This window comes from Tasmannia lanceolata, unplaced genomic scaffold, assembly GCF_043159265.1.
Source record: "Tasmannia lanceolata isolate RefF3 unplaced genomic scaffold, GAP_Taslan_0.1 ptg000002l, whole genome shotgun sequence".
In the NCBI taxonomy this organism is placed as follows: Eukaryota; Viridiplantae; Streptophyta; class Magnoliopsida; order Canellales; family Winteraceae; genus Tasmannia; species Tasmannia lanceolata.
The window spans coordinates 41,660,992-41,685,316 of NW_027518679.1; the positions used below are offsets into that span (position 1 = coordinate 41,660,992).

The 24,325-nt window shown below is 38.2% G+C and overlaps 3 protein-coding genes and 1 pseudogene across 8 annotated transcripts; 3 read left to right on the forward strand and 1 right to left on the reverse strand.

Annotated features, from left to right (window-relative positions):
• Positions 1–1,762: 1,762 nt before the first annotated feature.
• LOC143891841 (pentatricopeptide repeat-containing protein At5g42450, mitochondrial pseudogene) lies at positions 1,763–3,423 on the forward strand (annotated as a pseudogene).
• Positions 3,307–14,545, reverse strand: LOC143873102 (large ribosomal subunit protein uL23-like). Of its 5 annotated transcripts, XR_013247849.1 has the most exons (8): positions 14,486–14,545; positions 14,367–14,408; positions 9,717–9,774; positions 7,234–7,600; positions 6,489–6,617; positions 5,744–5,956; positions 5,575–5,656; positions 3,490–4,315 (listed from the first exon to the last, which is right to left on the reverse strand). XR_013247849.1 is itself a non-coding variant. In XM_077376787.1 (6 exons), the coding sequence occupies exons 3-5, from the start codon at positions 9,733–9,735 to the stop codon at positions 6,533–6,535; spliced, it is 471 nt and encodes a 156-aa protein (XP_077232902.1). In that variant the 5' UTR covers positions 9,736–9,774; positions 14,367–14,408; positions 14,486–14,545; the 3' UTR covers positions 5,575–5,956; positions 6,489–6,532. The 5 variants fall into 5 exon arrangements, 3 of the variants coding, with proteins under 3 accessions (XP_077232902.1, XP_077232903.1, XP_077232901.1); XR_013247855.1 differs by lacking the exon at positions 5,575–5,656 and having other exon boundaries at positions 3,307–4,315; XM_077376787.1 differs by lacking the exon at positions 3,490–4,315 and having other exon boundaries at positions 5,575–5,956.
• LOC143873086 (RING-H2 finger protein ATL57-like) lies at positions 3,503–4,683 on the forward strand. Its single transcript, XM_077376785.1, has one exon. The coding sequence runs from the start codon at positions 3,616–3,618 to the stop codon at positions 4,408–4,410; it is 795 nt and encodes a 264-aa protein (XP_077232900.1). The 5' UTR covers positions 3,503–3,615; the 3' UTR covers positions 4,411–4,683.
• Positions 14,546–17,983: 3,438 nt separating the features above from the next.
• LOC143873148 (putative monofunctional riboflavin biosynthesis protein RIBA 3, chloroplastic) lies at positions 17,984–24,282 on the forward strand. Of its 2 annotated transcripts, XM_077376789.1 has the most exons (7): positions 17,984–18,160; positions 18,248–18,548; positions 20,067–20,288; positions 20,958–21,283; positions 22,315–22,444; positions 23,020–23,316; positions 23,939–24,282. In XM_077376789.1, exons 1-7 carry the CDS (start codon positions 18,105–18,107, stop codon positions 24,200–24,202), a joined length of 1,596 nt encoding a protein of 531 aa, XP_077232904.1. In that variant the 5' UTR covers positions 17,984–18,104; the 3' UTR covers positions 24,203–24,282. The 2 variants fall into 2 exon arrangements, with proteins under 2 accessions (XP_077232904.1, XP_077232905.1); XM_077376790.1 differs by lacking the exon at positions 17,984–18,160 and having other exon boundaries at positions 18,338–18,548; positions 20,165–20,288.
• Positions 24,283–24,325: the final 43 nt, after the last annotated feature.

Below are 24,325 nucleotides of genomic sequence, written 5' to 3' on the forward strand. Positions count from 1 at the left end.
TCAAACCTCGGACAGTTTTCAAAACAGTTTTTGTCCAGATTGTTTATGTGGTAAATTCATTGAAAGATCATACTGGTCGGAAGTTCTCTTACTACAATTGACCAGTCAACAGAGTACTAAAATTACAATCGAATTGAGCTATCACTTGCAAAACCCTACTGTTGAAACTAGCTCAGTGTCAAATGCTGGATGACCCAAATTCAAAGTTTAATGACTCCTCTCTGAAGGAATTGTTTTTAAGTATTTGTCCAGTGAAACCAACAACACTTTACGTCCAAAAGTATGACAATCACCAACCCATTTCTCTTGTCTGGTGATAAGACAATTGACTTTTATGGCCATGGTAGAAATTCATCTTTTCAGTGTGAATGTGGTTTCAAGTTTCCAACCTAACCTTCAATTACTCCTTTAATTGGATTATCACTAGTTTCCTTCATTAGAACAAGGATATCTCTTCTTTCATTATATAAACCAGGTTAGGTGCAATGTTAATTCTTCCAATTATCAGTGAACATTGTCACACACGTCGTTGGACTGAAACCTACTTAAGGTCCATACAATTTGACTTTTGAAACTTGCGGAAATTAAACTTTTCTGCTTTGTAATGGCTTTTATGATAGACTGAAACATACTTAAGGTCCATACAATTTGAATTTGAAACCAGGGGATTTTAAACTTTCTGCCTTGTAATGAGTATCATGGTGTTGCTTTAAAGGCAGTTTCAATAATTTCATAGCCAAGGTCCACTGTTTATATTCTTGGTTAGTCATGTCCATGTTGGTCTTCAGTTACTGAATTTATATTCTGATGAGTCATTTCATTATTGGGGGGGAATTCTCTCAATGTGATGAAGGTGATGGAATTTATGTGCAGGCTTTTCGACATTATTTTGTCTCCATATTTTCTTGAAGACTTACTGCTAGGGCTGCAACTCGAGCCGGGTTTTACCCGACCCGCATCGACCCGACCCGAAAATAGCCTGGGTTGGGTTCAGGTTTCATGGGTTTCGGGTCGAGCCGGGTTGAGCATTCAAAAGCCCACATGAATCTCGGGTCGAGCCGGGTTTGAAGGGGCCCGACCCGACCCGAGTTACAAAACTTTTTCTATTGTTAGTTAAAAGTTAAAAGTGAAAACCCACGCACCCACTGTTACTGTATGTGAGTGTAATTTCTCCTTCTATGAGTTGAGTTGATTCAAGTGTTTGATTCAGCATTGTTTGATTGTAATTACAACATCTAATTACAGCATTGTTTGATTCAAGTGTGATGTGAGTGTAATTACATCATTGTTTGATTCAAGTGTAATGTGAGTGTAATTTCTGCTTCTATGAGTTGAGTTGCCTTGCCAAACAAGAATTTTCCTTAAACAATTGCGTCAACGTGAAAAAACCCAACCCGACCCGAACCAACCCGAGATTTATCATGGGTAGGGCCGGGTTTGGGAATCGTGGGTTTTCCAGAAAAAAACCTGACCCGACCCGACCCGAGATATTTCTCGGGTAGGGTTGGGTTCTCCAAAACCCGACCCGCCCGACCCGAGTTGCAGCCCTACTTACTGCTCCATATTACATATGAGGGCAATTTTGGTATTTCTCCCCTCATATTATGTTTATGTCATGTATTCTCAGCCACTAGATTCGATGTTGATCCTGTGATTGAGGGCTTATCTTGGGAGCAAAGAAAAGAGGACTTTCTTGTTAAGAGTAGATACACAAGAAGAGAACAATTCTATCAGTTTAAAAAGAGGAAAGGTGGGGCAATGTATGGGTTTGCCCCCTTTTTTCCTTTAGTTTGTTACCTGGGATTTGTGAGGCAATTTCTCACAAAGCCATTTCGTGGCCGACTTGGAGGAGAGAACAGCTACATCAAATGAAGTAAACGAATAAGATAAAATCTGTTATGAAGTGCTTAAAGTAGGTATTTCAGTCACTGAATCACAGGTTGTTAGTCAAATCCAAGGCATTCTCCAAGGCTTGTCAACTGTGTGACATTATGCCTGACTGGGATTTGGTCTCACCCACAGCCATCATTGACATCTTCACACACCGTCATCGTCTTAGTAATGCTATCCGTCTCTTTTTTTGTGTGCTTTTCATGGGTGTTAGGCATAACCAATTCACCTTTGGCACCTTCACACATGCACGGGCTTCAAGACCACAATGCTGGAAATCAATTCCATGATCGTGCAACAAAGTTTGGTCTTCAGTCTAATGTCTTTGTGGGTAGCTCAATTCTTGATCATTATGCGAAATTGGGTATGATAGGAAGATACTAATGTTGTTTCCAACACCACATTGATTTGTGGGCACCTGAAGAATGAGAGATTCATGTTAAGCTCTTCGGCTTTTCGGTCACATGCCTGAGAACAGTGTGGTTTCTTGGAATGCAATGATTGACGGATATAGCCAAACAGGTTTGAATGAAGAGTCTAAATCGTATCATTGAGATGTGTAGGGAAGGAGTGAGGCCTAACGAATCGAAAGTTTTCTTTTGCTTTCAGCGCTGCCGCCAATATAGCAGTTCTCGGAATGAGCAAGAGTTTTCATGCCAATGCTATTAAATCTTTGACTAAACACGCCGGTTTTGCTGTTAATTCTCTAATGAGCTTTCATGCAAAATGTGGAAGCACGGAAGATGGTCTCCAAGCTTTTGATAGACCATCCGAAAGAAATGTTGTTTATCGGAATTCTCTAATCTGTGGGTAGGCACAGAACAGACGAGGAAAGGAAGCTTTGGATGTCTTTGAAAGGATCCCGGACACAGGTTTGAGATTAAATGGTGCTACTCTTGTTTTCGTGTTGCTCACTTGCAACCACACAGGCTTTGTTGATGAGGACTGTTCATATTTTGATCAGGCGAGGATTGAAGTGCCATAGGATGATAAGAGCTGAGCACTACACTTGTATGGTTGATTTACTCCCATGCTCTTGAACTTTCAAGGATGCGAGGAGGTTTCTTAAAGAGCTCCCTTTCGGTCCAGGAATCGGGTTTTGGAATGCTTGATTGGTGGTTGTGAGCTCCATTCCAATACAGAACTCACTGAGTATGCATCGGAAAATATCCTGGCTCGCGTTCCTAGGGATGCATTGTCTTAAATTTGGTGTTGAATGTAGAGTCTGGAGCAGGTAGAAGTCTCAGAATGTCTCAATAATCAGAAAAGAAATGGAGAAAAGGATGAATAGAGTTCCTAGTTGCAGCTAGAATGAGATCAGGAATAAGGTTTATATTTTTGTCAGTCTGTATAGAAAACATGTTCAATCAGATGAGATTTATATGCTTTTTAAGGATATGCTTTGAACATTTGAAGGAGAGCACAACTCCAAAATTATTAATTTCAAATGCAGCTTGTTTCCCCTGGTGGACTTTGGTTTTGAATATATTTCCATCCAATAAGACAAGGAAAACAGAGAATGATTCATTCTAAACTGCTTTTATATTTTCAATACTAAGGTTCCAGTTTTCATCTCAGTTAGGTGACTGCCCTCGGAAATAACACCAAACAAGAGACATTTGTCTTCATCCCTGCATTGGTCTCATCGAGATCCTTGTTTTCAGCTCTATACGGTTCTGGGTCCCTCAAAACCTTGGGAAAAAAAAACATTTAAACACATCACAAATGGGAAAAAAAATCCTTTCACAACCTTCAGAGAACATGCCTTTACCTCCAACACCATCACCAGGAGGGCCTCAGTATTCCTGGAACCCAATTCTCATCGCCTTGGTTGGATCAATTTGCATAATCTTCCTCTTCTTATGCTACTACAAGATCTTTGGAACACATTGCTTTCACTTCAATGGACCTCCCTTTTCAAGAGATCCCCGTCAAGGACGGCTTTTAAATGAGGCCAACACAGATGACTCTTTACAGTTCCAAAGCCGAGGTCTGGATTTCACTATTCTGCGTGCACTTCCTGTAATTCAATACAAGAATACCAATGCCAAAACGGGTTATCAGAGTGAGAGTGATTGTTCAGTTTGTTTGGGGGAATTTGGAGAAGGCGAATGGCTGAGACTTCTGCCCAGCTGTGCTCATGTCTTTCATATTTCTTGCATTGACACTTGGTTTCAGACTCACTCTAGTTGTCCACTTTGCAGATCAAATGTTATACACAACTTTACTCACCATGACTATTCTCTTTCTATGTTCACCTTGTTGGAGACTCTTAGAAGGGAAGAAACTTATGGAGAAAGATTTGTGGGCTACCAAGTTCTTGGCTCTGAGACTGATCAAAATCCAGTAATTTGGCAAGGTCCAACGCATGAGGATCGATTGGAACCGGAGTTTGAGGAGCCAGTTGTTAGTGTGGTTTCTTCTCCTGAAATTGTGAATGATCATCAGAATGTGGGTTCTCTACATAAACACGATTACAGTCTCGTAGAGGGGTCTTCTTCAAGAAATTTGATACCATAGAAATCAAAACATGCAAAGATGAGTTTTTCAGCGAGGTGTTGAACATCCACAGGTCAGCATTCTTGGACAAAATCGATTGTCTTAAACATCCTCAATCAGAGTTAGAGATAACAGAGTGCAAGTTTTGTGGGGGCACATCCAATAGTTAAATTCAAGCAGTCCAAAATGTTAATCTTGAAATTTACTATGCCAAAGTTAAATTCATTCTCATGCAATGTATTATTATTTCTGACCTGACGATTTACAGTAAAGTTAGGCCTCTTATATTTTATATTTCTGGTGGCAACTTTTTATTTAAATTATGACAGCATATTAAGTATTGGAAATTAAGTCTACCACCCGACTTTTCTTTCAATCTCGACATCCCTTAAATTTCATTTCTTTTTTAGCATCTAATACTAAGAGAGAGTGGGTAGAAAGAGATGAACGGTCTTACACTTGCCATTTGAGAAGGTGATGGTCTTTCACTCTTTTGGTTAGAAACATTGTACACACACCCTCCAATGAAGTTGATGGTCTTTCACTCTTTTGGTTAGAAACATTGTACACACACCCTCCAATCCTGTCAGAGTGCTAAGGGTATGAAATGCGATTAGGATCTGTGAATTTTGACAACCGCTTTCTTTTCTATTTTCTTTTTTCTCCAGTCTCTTATGTTGTAGCTGCATAAAGTACTGTACAGTATATGTACTTTTAACATCATTTTCAAAGAAGGTTCTCTGTCTTATCTTATATCACTAGATTTTTCTATTTTTCTTTATTAGTGTTAGAAATAATAGATTATAAATAACCAACATAGGAACAATGCGGTTCCTGGCCTAGCAATACGATATGAGAGATTATAAATTTATTTATATAAGTGGGTATTAGTTGGAAATTTGCAATAATGAGAACACCTGCCTGGTTTAAGTCAACATTAGTACTTTCCAAGAAGGTTTCACTGCTCTAAGCCTCTAATTCGAGAAGTTTTTAGTAAGATGGTACTTTTTAAAAAGGCTTTAGTATGACGGTACTTTTGGTAGAGCAGATGGGCTTTTGAGCCATGGTCGGGGGGCAGTCAAGCGTGTGTGTGTGTGTGTGTGTGTGTGTGTGTGTGTGTGTGTGTGTGTGAGAGAGAGAGAGAGAGAGAGAGAGAGAGAGAGAGAGGGAGAGAGAGAGAGAGACATGGTTGACGGTTTTTGCTTGAATTTTGCTGGGAGTTTTAGGCTATGAACCATCTACATGGCACCCCACCATATCAAGAGTCCTGCAACAATGAAGATTAAGCAGCACGAATGTAACATTGCCAGAATCCAAAAACTACAAGATGATCATAAACCATCGGAAGGCTTACTGCAAATCAGTGTAGTTCTTTCTGTTTGCTGATGGCCAATACCAATGTAATCTTTGTATCATCTTCCATCCACAATGGTCCCACAAGATACCCAGTTCAGAATCGAACCACCAGTCTACAGTGATGATAAGGCCAAATGTAAGTTGGGGGAATGACACACTAGCAGTAGCACAACTACCGGTGTAACTTGGGTCGGGCCAGATTGAGCTTTTGCTGAAAAATGAAGTGGAATCAAGGCAAACCCAAATCGAGTTTATGGTAAAAGCTCTACCTGAATTACCAAAAATCAACATTAATTGCACCCCTAAACCAAACATGGGAAAGCAGAAGTACTAAAAACTAAGAGAGATTTGCTAGCCACTTTGGCAAAAAGCCATTTCACACCCGGCTTTTGCATGTGATGACAGCCATGTCAGATGAATTAAATGAGAAAGACAAAATCTGCCAAAATGTCAACATGTACGGCTGTCATCACATGCAAAAGCCGGGCATGAAATGGCTTTCCACGAAAGTGGCTAAGAAAATAGCATAATGACAAGCACATCTGAAAGGTTTCATAACAAATTCATATAGAAGACCATATTCTCAAACGAGCTTCCTGTTGTCGTCTAACCCACAGTGCTAATTTAGATAAATAGACTAGGAAAGTGTAACTCTGAGGAGCACAAAATTTTGTTCAGGGAACTTCACTCCTGTCCCCCTGTTCAAAGCTCTAAATAAAACTGCAAAGTTTAGCTACAGCTACCCAGATTAAAATGGCAAACACTTGGTAGAAATCAAGAACCGAATTTAGATAATGCCGATCTTGTTTGCTACATCCAAGGCATCATAGTCTGGTGTTAACCTCACATATGCCTTTTTGGTCCCATCAGGCCTGAAAATTTATAAAAAAGGAGAGCCAAATGAGTAAGGTTGGGTAGAGGCAACTGTTCAACATTATAAAAATAAGAAAACTGTTTATGATAAATAAGATGTCTAGGGAAGAAGACAAAAAACTTAATCACAATCGATTAAAATAAACAGGACATGTTTATGCCCTGTTCGTTTGGGATTATGACACTCAATTGCCACGCCCCAATCCGATTAGGGAAGTCAAAATTACATTAATTTTGGGTCTAATAACTGGATTGGGGGGTGACAATCAGTTGCCACAATCTCAAACAAACAGGACCTTAGAACTGTAGATTACAAGCTTACACCAAGGTGTCAAAATTGTTAACAGTTAGAAGGTTGTAGTTATAAGCTTAAAATCCTTTTGTGAAATTCAGTGGCAAATAAAACTACATATCCTCCAAATATCAGATCTTCCTCGTGCTCAAAATGGAAAATAACTGCTTAGTTATTGTATAATTGGATTGGTGGCAAACTGGCAATAATGAGGTCTGTTTTAATGGTAAAAAACTAGTGGCAATAATGAAGTTACCAGCGGAAAAAACAAGTGATGAAGACAAAAACATACTTGAAAAGTTGAAAGCAAGGTAGAAACTTACCTGATCAAGGTATTCACTTTCTTGGTTTGAATGTCGTACATCTTCTTGACCGCAGCCTTGATCTTCTTCTTGTCCGCACGAATGTCAACAATGAAAACCAGAGTGTTGTTGTCTTCGATTTTCTTCATCGCAGACTCGGTAGTGAGGGGATATTTGAGTATTTGATAATGATCAAGCTTATTCCTCGGGGGTGCACTAATACGAGGGTATTTAGGGTTCCTTTCTTTCTTAAATGTCTTGGGCCGATGAAATGTGACTGACGTCCGAATCTTCTTGGCCTTCTTCTTTAAGCTTGAGGCACCTGATTTCACAGCCTTAGCGGCCTTCAAGGCCTGTGCCTTTGGATCAGCTTTCTTTGTGGCCGCAGCTGCAGAGCAACGAACAATAGTACTTCAATGAAAATGTTGATAGTAGCTATGTCACAAAGATCGTTCTCGGGAATTTCTCCACAAGTGAAAAATCTATGGATAGATTAATCTTTTTTATAGTTTCAGGTTTACATCAAGAAAATACAATAAAATAAAACTATTTAAAAATGTATAAATAAAAATAGCGACCCAGTGCACGAGGCTCCCGCCATTGTGGGGTCTGGGGATATTGCGATATTATCAGGATATTATTGGGGTAAATGAAAATATAGCTACATTTTTTTAATTCTCGGGATTATTTTGTTTTTTTTTTTTTGTTTTATCAAATTATCGTGATAAAATCGCTATATTTTGAAAATATTGGAGATATTTGTCACATAGGCTAGTAAAAGGCGAATGCAAGCATGGGATACCATTCTCAACTAGAGGCAGAAAAGAAGAAACATGCAAAGATTCAGAAAAGAAACAAACACCGAGACAAAGAAAACGGTAGCAGGAGACTACCCAAGATCCGTGGTAAAACAGGCCAGATTATTATTGCCACCATATGTATATTTCAGCTTGGAATAGAATTTGTGACATTCTTTGCCACTTTGTGTATATTTCAGAAGGCAGGTACATAGACGACAAAGCAGAGATCTCTTCAAAAGAGGCAGGAACAACCTGATCTAGCCACAGAAAGCGATTGACAGTTGGAACCTCACTTCCCCTACCATCACTCATATCACCAGAAGCCAAGACTACGTTTTGCAGTAAAAAAGAAGCAGTTCACTAAAACCAGAAGCCTGATTACCTCTACAGCTTCCAACTAAAATTCAGCACAAAGCAATCCTTACATGCATGCCTCTCTGTTAATGAAGTGGGATCTGAGGCTTTGACTAGACAGGTAATTAAAGATGAGCAATTGTAACTGCAAGATGGGGGTCGGTTGGGCAGAAAAGATCCAGTCAAAAGATCAGTGACTGTATGATTCCAGTAGAGCTGTATAAGAAATAAGCAAATTTACATCCTAGTAAAGCTCACTGTGGGGGTTTCATATATAGTAATTGCAGTAGCAAGGTCGGGGTTGGTCTAGTGGAGAAGACATTGCAGAACTCAGTAGGGAAGAGAAGACAATCAAGGGCAATGGTGTCGTTCGTTTTTTTGTCCTAAAAACCTTTAATGGCTCTTCCAGTTCTCTGGTATTTGACTGGACATGTGGCGAACCTGAGTTGTGGAATGCACAAAGGATATGCATTGCATAGTATCATTATTCTTGAAATCAAAATGAATAATTAAAGCAACTGAGGAACACTTGGAAGCAAATCATATTCATTCCATGTAAGGACATGGCCTGGGTGTGAAACCTGTAATTATGCCCAGCCAATCATTACAAGTAGTCCTCTCTCTCTCTCTCTCTCTCTCTCTCTCTCTCTCTCTCTCTCTCTCTCTCGGCAAATCTCTACCAAAATAAATTATCCACACACCCAGAAGATGCCAATTTGAATGGATAATTTATAAATATCAAGCACATCAACTAATTAGCAACAATATTGGTCAGTACTTGATTTTAATTCATAGATATTAATTTGTTGATACGAAAACCACGAACATAAAGAAATAGTCACCAGAACAAGTGTTTAAGACCTCAGGCTCAAAAACTAAGCCAAGATAAACCAAGTGCAACTTGGACAAGTCAATGAATGATGTGGTCAATTTTACTAACTTGCAAGTCAAGGTGATTTTCATTGATTTCCAACGGTAAAACTTTGACTCGGACGAGAGGGTGACCGGCTCGGGGAGCTTTTAAAAAGTGCGCAAAACATATAAACATGAAAGTTAGGTCACACCTCACACAGAATTATCCATTTCCTAAATTAGATAGTCTTCCGTACACAAGAAGTCAAGAATTATAGTATGACTAGCAAAAGATAAAAATTTAGTAACCCAAAACTTAAAAGAATGTAATACAAAACTGAATCAGAAAATGACTTCAGAAAGTGTAGCACAATATTAGAGGATGCAGTCAGATAAAGTATAGTGCATCCCAAAGTACAAATGTACAATGGTCTTTTGCTGGAAGCACAAAAACATATTGAAAAGGGTATGTAACAAAATAGAGATAGACAATAATACCTTTCACAGGAGGGGCCATGGGTTGCTGAAGAAACTGACACCTTTAAATCAGTTAAAACTGGAGAAACACAAGAATATAACCATTAATCCAAGGAGCTAAAACTATTCAAAGCCCTGCAAATATTTAGTCAAGAAGAATATTTTAACCACATTTGGGACAATGGCTTAGTTGAATTGAGTTGAGTTGAAGAATATTTTAACCACATTTAAAATATGCATTGCATACCAGGTTTAAAAATCACAAAAAATAACCAAAAGTATTGCTCTAAAGACACTTCAAAGCAGGCATATATTTTAACCACATTTAAAATATGCATTGCATACCAGGTTTAAAAATCACAAAAAATACCACAATTATTGCTCTAAAGACACTTCAAATAAGGCATCGTATTGCAACAAGGAGGATGTTATGAGTTGCATACAATGTTATGAGTTGCATACATTGACATTCAAAAAAAATGTTCTGCAAACGTGTTGATCAGAAATAAAATGTGTGCTTTCGTTACAGCTAAACAGATGTCGGACCCTAAAAGAAAGACACATTTCTTAACAGATGTTCTTTTTGAAAACAGTATCTAGTAAATGAGATTGGCAACAAATAACTCTCGTTTTTCTGAAGCGAAATATCTAATAGCATTAGAAAGTTGGGAGATCCCATATCACTAAAACATATAACATCTTTCAAAAAATCATGGTTGTAGAAGATAAATCATTCTTTCCATGAAGGGAAAAAAGTACATATAAATGATCATTTTCATTTTATATCGTTTAGTACCTTATGGCTTAGCCATGTGCTTGTCTTCACCTAAAAAAGAAAAAGCTATTTGAGTCGATATAATGAAGGACCTACTGAAATATTGAAGGACACCTGCTTTAGATTATAGATGATCGCCCACCTACTTGCAATTCAAAATTCCTCCTTTCTAAGTACCTCGTAAGTATTTGGGTTTACTTGCTAGTTGCTACCATTGCCCAACAGAATGTACCATTGTCCAACAGAATGTCGGGGCATCAAACACTCCAAAGTCCAACACACAACTAAGGACACAAGACCATTGTTTGTTACAACAGACGAAAATAAAAATGCGACATCTAGAGGGATTCGAATCCCTGTACTGTCCTAAGAAAACTAAAGGCATACCCGTAATCCTCAATCATCTTGGGAAAGTATGGTAGGAGGGAGACTCAACTCAACAAAGCCTTTGTCCCAAATTAGTTGGGGTCGGCTAAATGAATCCTTTAGAAAAATTTCATGAAGAATGTGAAAGGAATCTATCCGGCTCTAATCCTGACTCTAGTTGGGTTCTTCTACGTAACGTGGATCATTTTCTTCCATTCTATCCTATCCAAGGTGGTCATGTTCTCTGTTATGTTCCTAGCTATCAAGTCTTTCCTCACTGTTTCTACCCAAGTTGTTTTCGTTCTGCCCCTACCTCTTTTTACTCCATCAATTTGGCACGAGTCACCTCTTCTCACATGAGCATCCAAAGGGGCTACATTGGATATGTCCAAACCATCTTAAGCGGTGCTCTCTCATCTTCTCCTCAATTTGTGCCACCCCCACCTTTTTACGAATGTCTTCATTTTTAATTATATCTAACCTTATATAGCCACACATCCATCTAAGAATTCGCATCTCCGCTACACTCATCTTATGCACATGCAGCTTCTTGGTGGCCCAACATTTTGAGCCGTACAGCATGGCCGGCCTCACAGCTATCTTATAATGTCTCTCCTCTTTTGAAAAATAATGTTTCTAGTATGCTAGCATGCCTAGGAGGGAGACTCACTCATGCAAAATTGTGAGGTTACTCTATTTGCATATGAAACTTTGTCTACAAAGAACCTCATGGAATCACCAACCCCCAACACTCAGGTAGCACTTTCCTCTTTATCCATCAAATTCGGATACCTCCTTCAACGAACTTCTATATAATGATTGGTTCAAAACAAAAAAAAATGAAAAGTTGACTTCTTTTTTCCCACCCTATGTTATCAAATGGTTACTTGACTAGAAATAGTCATTGCTGACACAAAACCTCTAACATCACCTTAGAGTGCCGGCCGCTATCGAATCAAACCATCAATCTCATAATCCACCAAACCCTCAACAAATATTTATTTTGAAGGAGTGGACCTAGTCCACATAGTTGAAGTGCAGCCATGAAGATGAACGTTGGATCAAGTAGAAACAACATGTCTTCACACTACACCATAGTCTTCAGGCCTGTAAGGAATTATTGGACCAAGTAGAAATGATTCTAAGGAATACCCAGCACCTTTTCAAAGCCAGAGAGCTACATGGCACTATGCTAGCATTAGTCACGTTTTCTTCATCCAGAGCACACAGAACATTGAAGTACTACTACAATACTAAATGTCTAAGAGAGATTCTAACTCCTTAACACTTTTAGCTTTAGCACATCTGCAAGATTTGAAATGCAGCACTTCGCCATGCAAATAACATGAAGAGAGTGTTGATTTTTAATTCAACGGGCTTGTGAGCAGAGTATTTGAGTTTTCCTTCATCAAGCTTGTGAGCTCATATATGTCAATGTTTTGTTCAATCAACAATTACTAATTGATCAACACGTTCTTAGGAACAGTCACTTGTACATCCAATATGACCAACTGATCACTCTCTATAGCCATTTGAATAGCTTGTTTCCCAAATCAAGTCACCAAATTGTGAATTTGAACAATGATATCACCAAGCTATTAGATTCAAAAGAAGAGAACCTTCCTTTTTTGAACCAAACTCCATGAAAAAAGTTCTTCCCAATGATCAAAATTTTTAGGCACTAATAAGTGATAACACACTACCAATCAAGATTGGCCAATTTATAGATGTTCTTGACAAAGACAGTATGGAATAATACAGTTGCAGGGGCAAGTCCATCATGTGTGTGAAACCCATCCGACAATGTGTGTTTGTACATTGCATGTGAAAGACCAATTGTTTAATTTAGTACGCATGCCATTGGTTTATTTCACTGTGTTCAAGAGTTAAACTTGCAAAACTGTATCTCACCATGCATGATATCAATAACACAAGGCTCCATCAGTGGTGGGAATAAATCATATCAGAAAGTCAAGTGTTGCTTCTTATCCATGTCGTAAGCTGATTTCATGCACGGGCTGCTTGCACATTTCCTATCCGTAATGTATAAAGCACCCCACTGAACACTTTTTTTTTTTTTGAAAATGAACTGAGCACTAATTTTAATTCCATCAATCTCACGTCCAAGGATCTTACTTACCTGACCCTTTATTAGGCAATGGAATCTAAATTGTGAAAAAATAAGACGAAAAAACCTAGTAAAAAACATGCTTAAGTCTCTAGAAAAATAAAATGACAGCCTGCAAAGTCCAAAACTGACACACATACATGCCATTCTTGTATATCCCAACAATAATCTTTTACTAGGCAACAAATTTTATCTAGATGACCAAGTGAGAGATAGATTTAGCAGGATGGACTGAAGCCTAACAAAAACGCAACAAACTCAATGTGCCTTCAGAGTAAAGACTGACACACATACATGCCATTCTTGTATATCCCAACAATAATCTTTTACTAGGCAACAAATTTTATCTAGATGACCAAGTGAGAGATAGATTTAGCAGGATGGACTGAAGCCTAACAAAAACGCAACAAACTCAATGTGCCTTCAGAGTAAAGACCATCTGCCACAGAACTAGTTTCCCACTGGATTGATCAGCAGAGAAAATTTACAATTTACATATGATAATTAAAAAAAAAAAAACTAATACGATATTCAAGGACGTGCTTCTGTGTACACCCAAATTGTAATATTGGTTTACATCCAAATGCACCCAATTGGACAGCCCTGGTGAGTGGCACCCAAATCAGAAACCTTTTGCCCCACAGAGGAAAATTGATAATGATATCACTGTATCTTGGGCTAAATTTCTGACATAGTGGAAGCATGTGGAAAGAAGGGGAAGATCACTACTGCCTTCAACCGGTTGAAGAACATTGTCTCCTTTGATAAAACCCTTGAATCACAAAAAAAAAAAAAAATGATAAAAAATTGAAACTGATTTATTTTTCAATGAAAGATCTAACTGGATACACCACATGACCACATTTTACAGATTTCAAATATCCTTCTCCCCATCCTACTCAAGCTACTAGTCCTAATGACGATAGGATTTTCCTAACTATTAACTTCCATATTCAACTAGAATCCTAAGAAAACCCTTAACAAGACAAAAAAAAAAAAAAAAAAACTCCCAACTTCTATCTAACTAAGAAACCATCTTACATCAATTTCCCATAATCAATATCAAAATATAGATTGATACCCCCCTACACCGCCAAATCCACCCCAAGGAGACGACAACAAGTGTCTAGTGATAAATGGGATTATACAACCTCTTACATAGTGCCTGAAACTAGACTTAAAACCCAAGAAAATCTTTTCAAGGTTAACAAAGAGGAAGTAATTTTTGTTTCTCAATTACTCTTAAGAAAATCTTGGACCCATTTCTATAATACATGTGTGCACCCGTGTTCGAACTTTTAGAGCAACTTTTATGGCCTTTCAACGATTTTGCCAAATATTTCAAAAGCAAATATGAAAATTACGGTAATAACTTCACAAAAGACAAGAAAAACGATCTTACCCTTTATTCTTCTTCTTCTTCCGGTCGGAAGAATAAGAAACCCTGAAAACAGGAAAAAGGGAAAGATTTTAGCATTAATGTCAAAAGTGGGCAAAAAACACGGAGAGAGAGAGAGAGACCTAGAAGAAGATCCAGGCTGCGGTTAGGGTTTAGAAATGAGGAAGAAGAGAGGTCATATATGAGTTGCTTAAATTACTAATATCTCCCTGCTCTTTCACTCTTTTACCAATACCATCAATAATGAGGGGAAATTGATATCGGCACTCCTTTTCTCAGTATAACGTCACTACTCTCTTCATGAGTTCATTCTAATTAGGGCTGCAACTCGAGCCGGGTTTTACCCGACCCGACCCGAAAATAACCTGGGTTGGGTTCAGGTTTCATGGGTTTCGGGTCGAGCCGGGTTAAGCATTCAAAAGCCCGCATGAATCTCGGGTCGAGCCGGGTTTGAAGGGGCCCGACCCGACCCGACCCGAGTTACATAAGTTATAGTATGTACATTTTTTTCTATTGTTAGTTAAAAGTTAAAAGTTAAAACCCACGCACCCACTGTTATTGTATGTGAGTGTAATTTCTGCTTCTATGAGTTGAGTTGATTCAAGTGTTTGATTCAGCATTGTTTGATTGTAATTACAACATTGTTTGATTACAACATTGTTTGATTCAAGTGTAATGTGAGTGTAATTACATCATTGTTTGATTCAAGTGTACTGTGAGTGTAATTTCTACTTCTATGAGTTGAGTTGCCTTGCCAAACAAGAATTTTCCTTAAAAAATTGCGTCAACATGAAAAAACCCGACCCGACCCGAGATTTATCATGGGTAGGGCCGGGTTTGGGAATCGTGGGTTTTCCGAAAAAAAACCCGACCCGACCCGACCCACCCTACCCGAGTTGTAGCCCTAATTCTAATCTAATGTGTTAAGAGGCTATTTGTTTTTGTTGGGTTACACTCTCGGTGCCCAATTCGGTTACCATATCATTATTCTTTGGATGAAGGAAAAATTGCAAATGGGGAACACCAGAATACGTGAATTGCCAATGGGGGACACTCGTTTGAAAAATTATAAATGGGGTTGAAAATGGAATTTGTAGGAAAACCTGACCAAAATGCCCCTAGGGTTTATCAAGTCTAAAAAGGGTTATCAACTGGTTAACAGGTCTAAATATGACTTAACAACTCTAACCTAAACAACCTTATCAAATCTTGCCTGGGGATATCAACTTCTCAATAGAGTTGTTGAGTCTCACGAGTGGTTATTAAGTCTAGACATGGGTTATCAAGTCCTTATGAACTTGATAATCCTTGTTTACATACTTGATAACCCCTTTTTAGACTTGATAACTCCCTAGAGGCCTTTTGGTCAGGTTTTCACTGTTTACGTACTTGATAATCTATTTTTAGACTTGATTACCCTGTTTTCGACCTCCCTTTATAATTTTTCAAAAGAGTGTTCCCTCATTGGCAATTCTCGTACTTTGTTGTCCTCCATTGGCAATTTTTCCTTTTTTGAGTTTTTATATGATGTAACCCTGTAAAGTCTGAGTATTTTTTTTTTCCAAAAAGTATTGTACCACACTATAGGATGATCCAAACCGTCCATTTGATGTGCCACAACGTCCTAGCCCTCCAATCTATAGATAGAGCCTTTTACGGCCGTTAAAAATAGTATAAAACAAGGTGATTCGTCCTCTTATCAAAATCTAACTACTATATATAAAGGTAAAATGATGGGCTAAGTTCTTCCACCCTTTTGTGTTAATTCCAATTGAATCTCATTTATTTTCTGCCTATCCTTTTTACAAGAGTATATGAAATTATGTATTTCCATTAGGGTAATTTTGGCATTTCCTTCTCCTTTGAAAAGTCAAAAAACATTCATTGACGGGCTAAGTTCTTCCACCCTTTTCGGTTAATTCCAATTGAATCCCATTCATTTTCTACCTATCCTTTTTACAAGAGTATATGAAATTATGTATTTCCCTAAGGGTAATTTTGGCATTTCCTGCTCCTTGGAAAAGTCAAAAAGCATTCATTGCTCTCTTTTGCAAGGATTTGCTAGCTACAACCGACAAAGGAATTTCGCCTGATGTATGTTGCATGTGAGACCAGCCACGTAAGGTCACTTTTCTGTAGCTTTTGTCATGTTTCGTTGGATAAGTTTCTTCATTTCGAAAAAAACTATTGCTTCAGATGAAGGGCGATAACGAGTGGGACAAGCGAAATTCCTGTGAGGGATGTGACGTGTCGAGATGAGATGCTTTTATCGGATTGAAACTTTCCGAGAGTGCGGGCGATTAGAGTGGTTGGGAATAAATCTATCCAGTAAACGAGTGTCACGTGGCGATGTTCTGTATCATTTGGTGCAACTTGTCCGGATCGTGTTTGAACTTGTCTTTCTTTTTGTGGGGCCCGCTTGACTCTCTCACAATGGTTTGGCAATTTTATACTTGAGATGCTAGGAAGAAGCGCGTGTGGCCACTTGTTCAGGCATTACTATCAATTGATGGGTCCCACAACAGGACATGGGTATTTAATAGAGACCGTCGATCTTGCATATCGTCATTAAGTGGTCCATATTTGCGTCATGAAATCTAGATCAGACATCCCATTTTGAGGTAAATACTTACCATTTAACTTTTCTTGGTGTAATTACCCCAAACCAAGTGGTATAAATGAAGGAGTCACAATATGCGATCAAATGACTTGTGACGGCGGGTCAAATTAACGGATCAGAACACGTCCACGTGGCACCGAACCATCTAAAGTGATCGCTGGTTTTAGTGCTCTTATACAATCTTACTTGGATAGTTAGGATCACCCAATTCTTACGCTTTTTTTTCTTTACATTGAATTATCTGAAGTGAGGCTTCCCAAGAACGGCTTAGATCAATCGTGGTTTGATTGATGATTGGTCATGAGGGCATGTTTGAGGTCATTAGGAGCGTCATACCTAGGCCTTTTGTATCCCTCGTCGCAGAAATATTTGCTTGCACAGTTTGTCAAAAAAACATACAAACCCAAGTACTATCGAGATCATTAGGACCGCCATGTCTGGGCCTTCTCTATCCCTTCTGCCAGAAATATTTGCTTCTGCAGTAAGTCAAAAAACATACAAATCCAAGTACTACATGCCGTTTTCGTCTATCTTGTTTCTTTATTGATAGAGGAATAAATCTTAACAATCAAGTATTTCAAAACGATCTGTTTATTTTTTTCCTAATTTTTGATAAGATTCCAAAATCTTATCTATATGTAATTCTCAATGCGGTTTGATCATGGCATTGAAAATGTATATATTTGCTATCCAATCAATAAGTATTAACATGCATTTTCAAACAACTTTAATGACTGAAACTGACATATTTTATCATTTAATGATATATGGCTTTTCCGGTTGAATGTTCTAAAATATAAAATACTTCAATCGCACGTGCGGGGCATTTTTACTAGCAAAAATAAAAATAAAAATACAAATCTATCCATGGGATGAGTCTTCCCAATATCAAAATATGGTCGTGCCGATATCAGTCCCTTATCGAATTGGTTATATAGACACTTGTGGCTCCAGTGTTCCGTACGTCAATGGCGGATAAAAAGAGGTAGGGTCGCACATATCCCAAACTAGAGGTGGGGCTTTTAACTTCTTTGACTAGTCACAGTTAACAAAGGATTATGAAAAAAAGGTAGAAATACAAGACTGGTTTTTCCGTCTTTTTCTGAAACCTCTCATTTTTCATGGATTGTTTTCTTCACGGGCACCTTTTATCTCCTCATAGAATCATCAGTTCAAGGTAAAAATAACATATCTGTAAATGATTTTCTTCAATTCATGGCATCTTGTTCTTGGATACTTCTTCCTGATTCACTTTCTATATCAGTTGCCATCGATCCTTTGGTGCAAGACAAAGCACAACACTAAGGCTGAAGAGAAAAGGGTGGTTGGATTTTGCTTGTTGGGCAGTGAATGGAGACGGGAATTTATTGGGTGGAGATTCTTTGAAGGGAAATGATCAAAATGGGTCTGTCTTTAATGGGTTGGAAGAGTTTACTGTTTTGAATGCAGAAATAACTCCAGAGACTGTTGATTTTTTTGTTAGCGATGCTGAGGGAGATCCTGATTGCCCCACTGAGGGGTTCTCTTCCATTGATGAGGCAATTGGTGCCTTACGACAAGGCAAGGTAAGGGCCATGTTTATAGTACTGTTATACATCTTTTGTTTTCTTCTGTTATTGGCAGCTCTTTTTTATAATTTTGTAGGATACTGATATTGGCACTACCATGTTTTAATAATCGCACAAACTCAGCTTGTCTTTAATTATTTAAACATCTGTCAAAGGTTATTACAAGCTTTGAGAAGCCAATTAGAACAGAAGAGACAAGCTGAGTTTGTGCAATTATTAGAACATGGTAGTGCCAATTAGAACAGAAAAGACAAGCCTTTTTTTTTAATAGGTGATTCTTGGTGAAATGATGTTGGTTGTGCAAGATTTTTGACCTTTAGATGATTGGAAATTTGAAATCATAGAAATCTGAATGGAAAACGTCGAACTATTCATTTGAGAACATGCTATTTATGTGGTTCCTCAGGTTGTGCAGCTATGTCATTGGTCAAAGGTGATCCAAGAGTCCCAATGTAACATACAAAGTGCCAACTTTTCTTTAATTTAAAAGTATCACCCAAGAGTCCCAATGTAACATACAAAGTGCCAACTTTTCTTTAATTTAAAAGTAAAAAGGTCTATAAGAATTCAAAATTACTATTTTATCTTGTGCTAGACTGTCTTGCAGTGGTGCACAACTGTGCCTCTCCTGGGGTTTATTAAATGAGATTGGCATTTCTAAAAAGAAGACTGAGGACTTGGGGAAAAATCTTTCACGCGCGTGATGTGACATGTATGTGTTTATGTTTTTATTTAGTTATTAATTATTTTACGCAAAAAGTCACATATAAATGTTACCATCATTCCTAGTGGTCAAACGCATGTTTAACACAGGTTTTAAAAGTGTTTTTAAACACAATTTCATTTGGGTCCAACAAATTTGGATTCGTGCTCGATTCTACTACTGCAATTTCATCATTTTATTAGTATAATCCAAAATTCTGTGCACTATTTGTCACGTAAAGGTTTGTGAACAGAACCTTAGATAGAATCCCAAACCCAATCAAATTGCAACAATTTCACCCAAACACAAAAATTATGATTTTCATATGACAAAAAAATGCCTCTGCTCTCTGGCTGACATTATACGTTGGGAGGCCATTGGAATATACATGAGCTAGAATTCAAGTTGTAAATATAAGAAAATAAAATGCTGGACATGAAGCTCCTTAAGGATTTTTATCTAAAGATAGGAGATTTTGAAATAATTCTCAGAGTTGCAGGTTCTCGCATGGTTTGAATGGAAGAAGGCAAATAAACAACAGTTTGACATTACAGCTGTTTTAGATTGATTGACCCTGTTTCATATGATGATTTCCTATTGCTTCAAGCTTTAAGCTCGTAGTAAACATTTAATCATCTGAAAAGTTCTTATCCTCCTTTAATGTTCTATTCTGTTATTTAAATCTCATATCATGTCTTCAGGTTTGTGATTCATATAGTATCATGCTGAATCTTATTGATGCTTTTACTCGATTCGCAAGATCAGTAGGACTGAATCTCCTACATTTTAACCAATTTTCTAGTAGTCTCTAGTTTGTGATTGTCATAGATGATGAAAATGGTGATGAGGAAGGGAATCTTATCATGTCAGCATCTTTTGCAAGTCCTCAAGCTCTAGCTTTCATTATTAGGCATGGTTCTGGAATTGTATCTGTAGGCATGAAGGAAGAGGATTTGGAGAGGTTGAGACTTCCTCTAATGTCATTTGCCAGCGAAAATGAGGACCCATCTGCAGCTGCTTTCACAATGACAGTGGTAAGGGTCTGGTTATCTCCATGCGATTTCATTTCTGTTTGTGTAAGTATAAATGATTCAAAAACACCAACTCTAACAGCTTAAGCTTCACAGTGACAGTGGTAAGGGTCTGGTTATCTCCATGCCATTTCAGTTCTGTTTAAGTATAAATGATTCAATAACACCAACTCTAACAGCTTAAGCTTTTGGAGTAATTGGTTGTTTTACATGTTATTACAGGTCTTGGGTTCAAAATCCAACAACTAGTCCTTGATATTGAGCAACCCCAAAGTGGGAACACATGTGCCATGTGTACGGCCAACCAAAACGAGAGGCCACACACGAGGGAGAGTGTTTAAGTATAAATTATTAAGGCCCTGTTCGTTTGAGATTGTGATAGCCGATTGCGAGCCCCAAACCTATTATTGGGATCAAAATTACATTTAAATTTAAGCCCAATAATAATTTTGGGGCTCACAATCACTTGTCACAATCTCAAACGAACAGGGCCTAAATAACACCAACTCTAACAGCTCAAGCTTTAAGAGTAATTGGTTGTTTCATACTGTTTTGTTGTTTTTATGGATGAGAAGAAATAGTTGAAAACTCTGCATCTAAAATAATTGTACAATAAGAAGTTTCAGTATAGATTTATAGGTCATCAAGGTATCTGTTTTGGTACCTTTTCAGGATGCGAAAGCTGGAGTGTCGACTGGAGTATCAGCCTCAGATAGGGCAAAGACAATTCTTGCTCTTTCATCTCTTGATTCAAAGCCAGAAGATTTCAGAAGACCAGGCCATGTGTTTCCCCTCAAGTATAGAAATGGTGGTGTTCTAAGGAGAGCTGGTCACACTGAGGCTTCAATAGATTTGGTTACGCTGGCGGGTTTGCGGCCAGTATCTGTTCTTTCTGCTATTATTGATGCAGAGGATGGTTCTATGGCCCGTTTGCCCAATTTAAGACAGATGGCCGTGGAGTTCAGCTTACCAATCGTCTCCATTACCGACCTTATCCGGTAAATTCACAAACTCACAATTTGTGACATGCTAATTACATTATTATGTTCCCTGAATTGACTGGAGATAAGCCAATGTCTTGCATCTTATTGTGACCTATGTTACAATTTTAGAGATAATGAAGACTTGAACTAGTTCACATACAAAAAGCATAATAGTAGAGATAACCGAAACTTTCCTTGCTTGGGTTCACCTAAAGACTATGCAGTACTGTGGTTTTTTAGCACGCCCCCTTTACACCCTCTTCTGTTCTCAACCCTCTTTCAATGATAAGATACAAAAAGCATAATTGTTGCTCTTGTTCGTAATCTCTAAACAAGCATGTGCCTAGTCTGTTTGAATGAAGACTATGCAGTGCTGTGGTTACCTCCAGGGAAGCAGGATTCGTACCTGAGGGTGGGGATTCGCGATTCCCCACCCTCCCGAATCGCGAATCAGAATCGTGATTCGGTTCGATTCCGTCGGAACCCCGATTCCCAATTTTGGGAACCTCGATTCCCAATTTATGGAAACCCCGATTCCCACTTTATACGAACCCCGATTCCCAGGCGATTCCCTGCGAATCCCAACTCCACAGCGACTCCCGGCGATTCCCCGGCGAATCCCCGACGAATCCCCGACGAATCTCCCGAATCGAATCCCGCTTTCGATTCCCGCCCTGGCAACCTTGGCTACTTCTACTGGAACTAGTAGTCACAAGTGTCATAAATCTTTCTGATTTAATTTGTGAAATGAGATCCTCAAATTTGAGATACTATTAGCATGATATTGTTGTTTTCAAACCTAATAGTTTGAACGGTACATTGTCTTTTTCGATCTGCCTTAAGTAAACTTTCTTTTTGTACGAAATTAAATGCATGTATTTTAGTTTTCAGTTGGCATTCTTGTTATATTTCCTTCGTTTTTTTTTTTGCTCACATTCAGTTCTAGTAGCTATCTCCAATACTCAATACGAAATTCATATTCCAGTTCAGAAAAAAAAGGAAATTCATATTATTGACTTATTCACCCCTGTACTGTATATTTGCAGGTACAGGAGGAAGAGGGAGAAACTGGTAGAAAGAACTGCCATTTCTCGTTTGCCCACTAGATGGGGCCTATTTCAGGCTTACACTTACCGTTCGAAGTTAGATGGAACTGAGCATGTGGCTGTTGCAAAAGTAAATATCCTTGCTCAAATTCTACAGTTTGCTTCAATTACTATACCGTGAGATCTTTGAAAGGACTTTGTAGCATCATGGGCTTACCTGGATTAGGTTGAATCGGAACAGAATATTAACCTATATGCATAAGGATTTCGCCATATGTTTGATGCCAAATTGTTCAATGCGTTTGTAATATAACATTTATATAATCAACAGTCCCTTGAATGCACACCTATTGTACAAATGATTCTAATTTATTTAGTTTAAATGATTGTTGGTTGATTTTATATAGCTGTGCTAGAAACCTGTACCACAAATCTAATATGATTATCTTGGTGGGTATCTGGTTTCTTCAAGTGGTTCTGTATTCTAGAAAACCCTTCCACTCATAGAATCTTTTACATGTTATCATTTCCATTTCATAATTGAGATATTTTTTGCCTGATAAGTACCTGTAGATTTGACTACATCAATTAGAAGCTACTTCAAGATTAGCCAACCTTTATCAAATTGATTTCTTGTGTCATTCATGAGGGTTCAAGTCTAAAGACATGATACACTAATCTTCTCTTAAACTTTGAAATTTCCAGGGAAATATTGAGCATGGGCAAGATGTTCTTGTAAGAGTGCATTCAGAATGTTTGACAGGAGACATATTTGGATCAGCTCGGTGTGACTGTGGTACTCAGTTAGCAATGGCATTGCAATTGATTGAGCAGGCAGGGAGAGGAGTTCTGGTTTATCTTCGCGGTCATGAAGGAAGAGGGATTGGTTTGGGTCACAAACTCCGCGCATACAATTTGCAAGATCAAGGCCACGACACAGTCGAAGCTAATTTGGAACTTGGCTTAGAGGTGGATTCTCGTGAGTATGGAATCGGTGCTCAGGTAAATTGTTCAAAACTATAAAACACTTGCTCAACCAGTAAAACTGTCCACATATTCTACTAACTGTAGCTGCAGTTGTTCGGTTTTAGAATTAGTTTCTTTCGACATAAAATGGGCCTAAAACAAATTTTGTGTTACTCCCATTTTACGTCAAGAAATAGAGCCTTAAGTGATCAGTCTTCCAAATTTTCCCTCAAACCATTTTACGTCAAGAAACAGAGCCTTAAGTGATCAGTCTTCCAAATTTTCCCTCGAAGCATTTTTTCAAGCATTAGTGAGTATTTACATTAGTTGGAACTATCTAATTCCTTTCCTTTCACTGCTTTGTCGGTGTTGTCATTTCCAAGCATCATATCAAACAGTTATATTCATTTTCATATCAGTACTTTTTATTTTCTCTCAGTCATTAGGACAGTTAATCTCAGAATTCATATATCTGTAGCATTCATTTTAGTAAAGCTCCTGATTTAAAATATCATTGTATGGATTCAGAGGAAGTTCACCTAAAGGGTTCTGGTAATTATCTTGATTGGGCTTAATTTAGTTCATTAACTAGTTCATTGTCCTAATACGAGCTCCGATGAATGTTTGCTAGGCTAACTTTATTGATTATTGCCTCCAGATTTTGCGGGACATCGGGGTACGGACGATGCGCCTAATGACAAACAATCCAGCCAAGTTCACTGGTTTGAAGGGCTATGGGTTGGCAATTATTGGGCGGGTCCCCGTCCTGTCACCAATAACATTAGAAAATCAGAGATACTTAGAGACTAAACGAACCAAGATGGGCCACGTGTATGGCTCGGATTTGCCTGGATCCATATCCGGATTTGTTAATCCAAATGTAAATAATACAGATTCACCAGAGGAAGTGCATACAGATTGAAGTTTGTTCTTTATTCATCATTGAGACAGTTTATTCTGTATCATAGAGTTCAAAGCTTATATTATCAATGCCTTCATTCATTTATCTAGTCAGGCATTTACATGTGTAACTATAACTAATTCA

Bases quoted from the DNA above. Each gene is read 5' to 3' on its own strand.
- LOC143873102 (XM_077376787.1), bottom strand. The intron at 6,618-7,233 runs GTAAGTTTCTAC...ATAAATTTTCAG, and splicing joins AAAGTGAATACCTTGATCAG to GCCTGATGGGACCAAAAAGG.
- LOC143873148 (XM_077376789.1), top strand. From the start codon at position 18,105: ATGGATTGTTTTCTTCACGGGCACCTTTTATCTCCTCATAGAATCATC. The intron at 22,445-23,019 runs GTAAATATCCTT...TGAAATTTCCAG, and splicing joins AGCATGTGGCTGTTGCAAAA to GGAAATATTGAGCATGGGCA. The intron at 23,317-23,938 runs GTAAATTGTTCA...TATTGCCTCCAG, and splicing joins AGTATGGAATCGGTGCTCAG to ATTTTGCGGGACATCGGGGT.
- LOC143873086 (XM_077376785.1), top strand. From the start codon at position 3,616: ATGGGAAAAAAAATCCTTTCACAACCTTCAGAGAACATGCCTTTACCT.